Genomic DNA, 8,304 nt, shown 5'->3' with positions numbered 1-8,304 from the left:
ATAGACTGCTCCTCCTGCACTCTCCTTCTCCTTCTCTGGCCCAAGAAGATCGAGTGCAACTAAACAACGCGTTTTCGACACTCGAGACACAACAATGAAAGCCTTCGGTTGCGCCTTGCTAGCCGCTGCTCTGCTCGGTATGTCTGCTTCTTTGGTCAACAAAATGCGTGGACTAACTTCCCCCACCCCGTTCAGCTACTGCTCCCGCAGTGAGTGAGCCGGTGCAGTACTGCCCTCCTGGGAGCGGGGGGACGTGCTACAGCATCGCCATCCCCGTCTCGTCGGCGAGGGCCGGGTCCGGTAACATCTACTTCCAGATCAAGGCCCCGACTTCGCTCCAATGGGTGGCGTTGGGCACCGGTTCGGGCATGGTAGGTGCCAACATCTTTCTGATGTACCAGGACGGTAAGGGGAACGTGACCCTATCTCCGCGTCTGGGCGTCGGGCAAACCGAGCCCAAGCTCGATACGAGCAGCACCGCCACCCGGTTGACTCTCCTCGCCGGCAGCGGAGTTAGCAAGGACGGCTCGACCATGACAGCCAATGTCGCGTGCTCCAACTGCGAGTCCTGGGACGGGGGTGAAATGTCTCTCCAGAGCAGTAGCTCGGGTTGGATCGGCGCCTGGAAACAGGGCCCGTCGCTGGCAACAACGGACCGAGCCACCACCATTTATCAACACGACAATGTTGCCCAGTTCCGAGTCGACCTGACCAAGGCGACCGTCAGCGCCGACAGCAACCCTTTCCTCTCGACCGGTAGCGACGAAGGCGGCGATGGGTCCGAGGACTCCGGTCCGGGTAGTGACCCCGGCTCTAGCGGCGGCTTTACCCAAATCTCGGGGTCTTCAAAGCCCGCCGTCCTCGTGGCCCACGGCATAATCATGGCGCTCGTTATGGGCCTGTTCTACCCTCTCGGTTCGACCATCATGCCGCTCATTGGGAAGTGGTGGGTGCACGCTGCGTGGCAAGCCGTCGCCTTCTGTCTCATGTGGGCGGGCTTCGGACTGGGCGTTGTGGCGGGCCGCAGGATTCTTGGAGACGTGAGTGACCCGGACCCGCATCCCAAGCAAGCTGTTGGAGTAGACTCACTGAGGCCGAAACTCAGCCGTGGAACGAGACGCATACCGTCTTCGGCGCCGTCATCATCTGCCTGTTGGGCATTCAGCCCGTGTTTGGCATCCTGCACCACCTGCATTACCTGAAGGTCCAACGCCGCGGCCTGATCAGCTATGTGCACATCTGGTGGGGCCGCATCCTGATGGTGTTGGGTGTGATCAATGGCGGGCTCGGCCTGAAGTTGGCCGGAGAGGAGGACGGTCCCGTCGTCGCGTACAGCGTCATCTCCGGTGTCGTCTTCCTGGGTTACCTGGGCTATAAGCTATGCCGATTCTTCCGCCGTGGGACGTCCGAGACCCAGAAAATGGCAGGCGAGGCGCCTGCTGCGGCCTGAGCCGTGCCGTGGGATGCGTTTGCTACAGAGAGCGTTTTTGTTTGCGCTGCTTTCTTTCCTTTCCTTTCTTTTTCTTTTTCTCCTTCTTTTGCTTCCTTGCTCTTCTTATTCTTCTTTATTCTTCTTCTTCTTCTTGGACCTATCGGAAGAGTTATAGGAAGCGAGAGGGAACGATGTAATGTAGATGCCTTGGATCATAAAAGCAATTCGGGTTTGGGATCTGTATCATCGATCATCCTCAGCTCCCTAATTGGTCAATGCGCAGTGGAGGAACGTAGCTCCTGGGTAAAGAGCTGGGCAGCGACGTGCTGCTTCATGCTCATTGATTGTACCGTGTTAACCCGGGCAGCGGGCAGCTTTGAGTTACACCTACCAGTGACTCACGCCTAGTGAAAATAAGCAAGAACGATTATCATGACTTCCCAAGCCTTATAAAGTTCCTGACATGGAAGCAGAGACCCCGAGGCCAGAATCGGGACGACTTAAAGGGACGAATGATCCACGTGACCTGGCTGGCCGGCTTCTTCCGATTCAACCAGATGAGGCACGGACCAATCTGCTCACCCTCCAGTGACGAGGCTTGCACGACGCCTAGCCGGGGCATTTTTGAAAACCTCTCAGTGACAGACCTCTCCACCTTGCCCATCTCAGCAGCAGCCGACTGCCACTCGTGTCCCCTCCCCCATTGCAGGCGTGCTCGATCGCAACACAGCACATCAAATCAAGATGATTTCTAGGGCTTCGGTACGTCTTCCCTTTTGATCAGTCTCCCTCCTGTCGCTCTCATGCAGTCGGTCATCGCTTTAATGCAATGCATGACGGCGTTGTCGCGCTGAACGCCAATTGCTGACGTTCCCCATCAAGCAGAGCGCTCGCAAGGCCGTCGCGGCCGTTTCCCGGCTTGCCACTCGCAATGCCATCCCGATGAGGACCTTCATGGCTCCGACCATCTCGCGGAGAGGTACGTGCAGCACTGTTGTTACACCGTGGGAAGGAGCAAGAATTGGTGCGTGGGAGGCTCGGTCGCGCGGAAGGATCGGCAATGGCAGTGGAAGTTGGCAACAAGACGAGGATGGCTATTCGCAACATCAATTACACCGCAATTATCGAACGGATACCCGACGCGGACGATTCTCTCCTTCGGCTGCAACAATCCGATCTCCTCGACATTGCCAAACCCGTCCTTCACGCGCAAGGCGACTTCTACCTACCACGCCCGCCTCCTCCCATACCTAGGATCCCTGGGTTCTCATCTGCTTGAATACTAACACCCATTCCTCGTTCAACAGCCGACTTCGTCCAGGAACTCTACCTCAAGGAGCTCAAGGCGTACAAGCCAACACCGATCAAGGAGAGCGATGCCGTCGGCCAGGTGGCCACCTTCAACCTGCCCAAGGCGCCCAAGTCGCCCGAGGAGGCCGACCTTGCCTCGAGCCTCAAGGAGTACGAAGAGATGGCGGTTGAGGTTGAGGGACAGGAGGGCGCCGCCGCCGGCCAGCCGGCACCCGCCGTCCAGGATTGGCTCGTCGAGGAGGAGGAGGAGGAGCCTCACCACTAAATTAAGGATAACCGGATTCCTTCAGTTGTCCGATATGCGACAGGGGGCAGTAGAGAGGGTTTTTTTGGGGGGGGTTCTGGTGGAGACCCGTTGCTCGGCCGCCTGGTTTGGGCCGGAAACCAGCGGTAGTGTTTCGAGGGTCGGACAGGACGAAAAAAAAAGGGATTGATTTCCTTCTAGTGCCGTGAGAGAAGAAGCGAGGCTAGTGGTCACTAGTTTCACCGGGGCAAGGAGCCGTTCCTTGGGCGGGGAATAATCCGTGTACATTGTTCTTTAGCCTTGTTACAATATCACGTCCGTCACCATTCGTACGTGCACACACACAAGCACGCACACATATCTTGACAGGCTTGTATAAAAAAAACGTCTTCTCTGCCCTCCGTCTTGCGAGTCTTGCTACATCCGAACGCTGACTCGCCACAGACGTACTCTGGGAGTATAATGCTTTTCAGTGTCGCCCTTGTTGGTTTAGATCAAGATATGGAGCAAGTCTCAACAGTTGCAGCAGTTGAATAAGTATCAGGGCCCAGCTTCATAGGGACCTTGTCGGGCCGTTGGTACTTTAAACGTTCTCACGTCATGGACAGTAAATATACCACAAACTAACCTTGTGTGACTAAGACTTCTGTTCTTCAAATCGATCGGAATTCCGACATGTAAAGTGTTTGTGCCAATGTTTTGGACACTCTTGAAGGTTAGTACGCCATGATGCCTAGAGGATTCTCGTGAATCGAATAGCCAAAAAAAAGTACATCATTTTTGAAGATGTAAGAAGCAGTCAGCCAGAAACCTTCTATGGCATAAAGATGTGAATCGACACACGGTGAGTTCGCACGGAAGGAAAGCAAGTGCTGCCAAACTTAGGTTAAATATCTCACTGTCCTCAGTTCAAGCCACCAAGCTGGATCTGTTTCAAATTCCATTCGGCCATGGAGGAACTGTTCTTAGCCTTACTCCTATGGGAAAGCTGTAGAGGATTAACCAACGAGGACAAGTAAGCCAAGTTCTCACGTCCCGAGATCTGACCAGGTATGGATCATACGATCATTCTCGAGTAAACAAAGCAATAATGCCATGTATAAGAGCAGATATAGTTCCGGCAGCATTGCCCGTCGACAACGACTGTTCCGCAAGTGCACCATACAGTTCGTGACTACCGCCGGAGCCAACCTTCGCTCGGTCTAAACAAGAACTCTAGTAGCTTTCCTTTGGGCGAGAGGTCATTGCCATGACCACTCGAAACAAGTCAGCACCCTCAGAGGCGCAGAGACACACGTATCAATAGCGAGCGCGCGATAGTAGCATCAACCACCCACAATTAAGATACCCGCAGCGGTAGTCGATCCGTCATTCATCACAGATGATGTGTGAAACGAAAGTCATTTTGATCCGGCAGCCGAGTCCTTCGCCTAAACGCCGAGTGTGTGCGTCCCAGCCAACCAAACAGACCTATGCCATAATGAAACCCGTCCTGAAATGCAACATGCTATAGGTTTGCTCGTTGAAGTCATCAATAGTGGGTTTCTCTTTTCTGTAATTTGTTTCTCTGTACCGTCCCAACCAGACAGCCAAGAGACAGTGGGGAATAAGAAAAACAAATAGCAGGCTTGTAGGCCGCAACAAAGCGGTCATCGCCAGATAAACAGATGACAAGGCACATCGGCCCCAGATGCAGACATCATTACATATCGAAGCCGGACGCTCCAAACAGTTGCTCGTCATTGTTGCTGCCTCGGACGATACCGCTCATGCGGTGAGAGCTCCGGGCGTCGACATCGTTGAGGTCATCCCAATCATCGTCGGCCTTACCGTCGGCGTCATCCATTCCCTCGTCTTCGTCCTTGCTATAACGATCCCTCATATGATCGTCGAGGGCGCTCTCGTCGACAAAGGTAAACCCCTGAAAGTTGGCTTGCACCGAAGGCGAGAGTGGGGTAGACGTTGCGTAGCCCTTGGCCAAGGCGGCGGCGCGCTCGTTGAGAGAGCCGTTGGTGTTGAGCGCGTTGGTGAACTCGGGGTCGAAATAAGACACGTCCGTGTCGCTCTTTAGCTGCGGCTTGAAAGGAGGCGTGATGAGCTTCTTAGAGAGAGCATCCCAGTCGATATCCGCGAAGAAGGCGTGCTGCTTGAGCTCCTCGGCGTCGTTTATCGCACCAAGCCGGTGCTTCGGATTCCTGTTAAGCAATCCTTTGACGAAGTTGCGCCCCTCCAAGGACAGAGTGTCGCGCGGAAACCTGACCTTGCCGAACGCGATGTTTTTGTACATCTGCTGCGTGTCCTCGGCGTAGAATGGACTCCAACCGCAGCACATCTCGAACACAAGGACGCCCAGAGACCAGAAATCGACCATCTTGGTATAGCCGGATTCGTCCAAGAGCACCTCTGGGGCCAGATACTCAGTCGTGCCGCAGAAGGTGTTGGTCGTGTCGTTCTTGGTCAGGTTCGCCTTGGAAAGGCCAAAGTCGCAGAGCGCAATGTGGCCGTTGGCATCGAGGAGAATGTTCTCCGGTTTCAGGTCGCGGTAGACAATGTCGTTCTCGTGCAGATGCTGGATGGCGAGGATGAGCTCGGCGATGTAGAACTTGGCCCGCTTCTCCTCGAACTTGCCGTCCTTTTGCAGATGCCAAAAAAGCTCTCCGCCCGACATGTAGTCTGTCACGAGATAGAGATCAGACGGCGTCTGAAAGGAAAACTTCAAGCCAACAATAAATGGAGAGTCCGCCATGGCGGTCCGGACCAGGATATTGCGCTCGCCGACAGTATGCGCCACCTCTTTCTTCTGCACAATCACCTTCTTCGACAGGACTTTCATGGCGTAAATGCGCTTGGTATCCTTCTTCCGGACCTGGTATACTTGACCGAAGGTGCCTTTGCCGATGAGCCGTAGGATCTGGAAATCTTCGGGCCCAAAGTGCTTCTGTTCGGTTCGTTGGTAGAATGATTCGACGTATATCTCGCCCGTCGGCGCGTTCTCGGCCATGGTGTCCGCGTGGCCCTTCAAAGGAAACCAGCCGCGGACTGGGGCCTCCTTTTCTGTTGTCACCGCCTGAAAGTCGACATGACCTAGAAACTCCTCCCCGGATTGGCCACGGCCGTAGACAGAGATGTCGACAAGTTTATCCGAGTCGACCACGTCGCTGCGGAGACGTTAGTCGTCTGACTTGTTAGCACGGTCGCGAGACCCAACACTTACAAGATCGCTTCGGCATCCCACTTCGGATTGGTGAAGGAACGGCGCGTATTGCGGTTGCGAAAGGTGTTGAAGTCGGAGATGCTCGTGTTACTGCTTTGCCTGCTACGCATCGGGATGGCCATGGGCCGACCGGAATCACTCCCTTGCCGCTTCATCGGCATGCCACCCGTGGCGACAGCGTTGATGGCGGACTCGTCATCGTCTTCAGTAGGGCGAGGGCCAGACGAGATGAGCTCACTGCGCTGGAAGACCACAACGACGTAGGGGTCTTGGCACTTCCTCAGACCCCTGGCCTCGGTAACTTTGATGGTGAGCTTGCCCTTGGCCGCCGGCGCCTGTGCTCCCGGCGGTGTCGGCGTGCTAGCCGCCGTCCGGTCAATCCCATTACCGCTCTTTTGCCCCGAGCCCTCTTGCTCCTCGCTGTGCGAAGGTTGAGCCGACGAGAGGGCACGGCTGGGGGTCGATGCACCGCTCTTGTTGCTTGTTAGTTTCAGTCTGAGATGAACCAATGAGGCTGACTCGTAAAGAAAATCCCGCTCGCGGCTCGGAGAGCTAGGAACAGTGGAGGGGCGTCTCGCTGGATTCGAAAGATGGCGGGCTGAGACGCTAGATTCGGTGACCATGGTTGTCAGGGGTGCTAGAAGAGACGAGGCCCTCGCTGCGCCTTTCCCTGAGTCTGAGATGCTGAGGTGCCGCAGACTGGCCGGCCGTGAAATCGGAGGGGTCCCTTCCGCCGCCTTTTGGCTGCATGAGACTCCGGGAAAGTTGCGCAGCGAAGAGGGGTGTGATGCTGGAGGGGATGGATACGAGTGCTCCTGTGCAGCATCTCCAAGTGCTGTCTCGTCGGTAGGTCCCAACATCTCATGTGCCAGGAGAGGGGGGCCATCTGCTGGCGAGCCGGTCCAAGGATCCGGCTCGGCGGGGGTGGGAGGCAGCTCTGCCCGCGTTGCAGCTTGCAACTGTTCCTTGGGGCCCGGCATGGGGGGCTTTGGGGTTGTTGTAGTGCGTCCGCTGAAGCCGAAAGAACCAGACCAGAATCGCTGAAGAGAGCTTGCACGAACCTGGTTAAAGTAGCTCATGATCCCCGGCAGTCGTCTGTCATGGAGATCAGGCTGGGGAGTTGCGACGCCAGACCGCGGCGAGTCAACGCCGATCTGGTCAAGACCATCATCTTCTGCCGCGGCAGTCCTGCTATGCGGGTTAACACCGTCCATGGTGGTCTTGAGTGATTTTCGTTGCGGGTCGGGAGAAGCAGGGATGCGGCAAAACGAAGTCCGAAATGAGCGGGGAGACGAGAAGAAAGCAGGCAAGAACGGCTGCAACCGTTGGAGATAGTGTAGACCGCTAACTCATGATAGCGGTGTCGGGTTGAGCAAGGGTGAGCTGGGTTGCCTCGGGGAAGAGGGGCAGTCAGACGTCTATGACGAGAACAGGAACAGGGTAAAAGTGGAAATTTTCTGCCAGAACGAGATCGGCCCCAAGGAAAAAAGGAAAAGGGGTCTCGCTCGGCAGAGGCGGGAAAGACGGGGCAAGAGGGGCACTCTGGGGAAAAGTGACCCGTGTAAAGTCGTTTGCAGGTCGGGAGACGGGCGAGGAAAGCGAACGCTTCAAAATAAGATAAAATAAAATAAAAAGAGAAAAGAAAAGATAAGAAAGAGCACTTCTTGTGTCTTAGTGCGAGATGTATGTACCCTTGATCCGTGCCATGTGGTATTGTTGAGGATCTGCCAGTGGAGTTGGGGTTGGGGGGTAAGGGAGAGAGGGAGAGAGAGAGAGAGAGAGAGAGAGATGAGACCGGCTCTCTCCTAAACCTCACAATACGCGGTGGGACAAAATGTCAAGGGGAGAGAGGGGTGTCTTGAGAAGGCAGGACAGCGACTTCGCTCACTCAGCGAGTCAGACGGACCGGCTTCTCGGTGAAGCTAACACGGGTGATAAGCCTGCGCTCCTTGGCACCGCAGAATTGGCGCCGCAAATGCTGGTCGCAAAGACGGGGTTCGCATGTGCAAATCACCACCTCTTTTTCGTGCGGCATATTCGCATACTAATGCACCCATGGTGTGCTCGAAGCACCTCGGCCAGAGGACCCGTCAAAGGTAGCAT

At 55.5% G+C, this 8,304-nt stretch overlaps 3 protein-coding genes across 3 annotated transcripts; 2 read left to right on the top strand and 1 right to left on the bottom strand.

Annotated features, from left to right (window-relative positions):
- Positions 1-94: 94 nt before the first annotated feature.
- On the top strand, positions 95-1,637 carry P884DRAFT_237275 (uncharacterized protein; the record flags this gene model as incomplete). The annotated part of the gene is made up of 3 exons (XM_069440028.1): positions 95-137; positions 196-1,040; positions 1,106-1,637. 3 exons carry the CDS (start codon positions 95-97, stop codon positions 1,448-1,450), a joined length of 1,233 nt encoding a protein of 410 aa, XP_069300669.1. The 3' UTR covers positions 1,451-1,637.
- A 539-nt stretch (positions 1,638-2,176) lies between these two features.
- On the top strand, positions 2,177-3,008 carry P884DRAFT_267241 (ATP synthase complex subunit H-domain-containing protein; the record flags this gene model as incomplete). Its single annotated transcript, XM_069442088.1, has 3 exons — positions 2,177-2,194; positions 2,315-2,411; positions 2,740-3,008. The coding sequence occupies 3 exons, from the start codon at positions 2,177-2,179 to the stop codon at positions 3,006-3,008; spliced, it is 384 nt and encodes a 127-aa protein (XP_069300668.1).
- Positions 3,009-4,689: 1,681 nt separating this feature from the next.
- On the bottom strand, positions 4,690-7,415 carry P884DRAFT_297161 (kinase-like domain-containing protein; the record flags this gene model as incomplete). The annotated part of the gene is made up of 3 exons (XM_069444487.1): positions 4,690-6,145; positions 6,202-6,674; positions 7,263-7,415. 3 exons carry the CDS (start codon positions 7,413-7,415, stop codon positions 4,690-4,692), a joined length of 2,082 nt encoding a protein of 693 aa, XP_069300667.1.
- Positions 7,416-8,304: the final 889 nt, after the last annotated feature.

The sequence above is a fragment of the Thermothelomyces heterothallicus genome (genome assembly GCF_042370625.1).
Source record: "Thermothelomyces heterothallicus CBS 202.75 unplaced genomic scaffold P884_scaffold_3, whole genome shotgun sequence".
Lineage (NCBI taxonomy): Eukaryota > Fungi > Ascomycota > Sordariomycetes > Sordariales > Chaetomiaceae > Thermothelomyces > Thermothelomyces heterothallicus.
The sequence above is the reverse complement of the archived record's forward strand: the minus strand, read 5'-3'. Positions and strand labels throughout refer to the sequence as shown.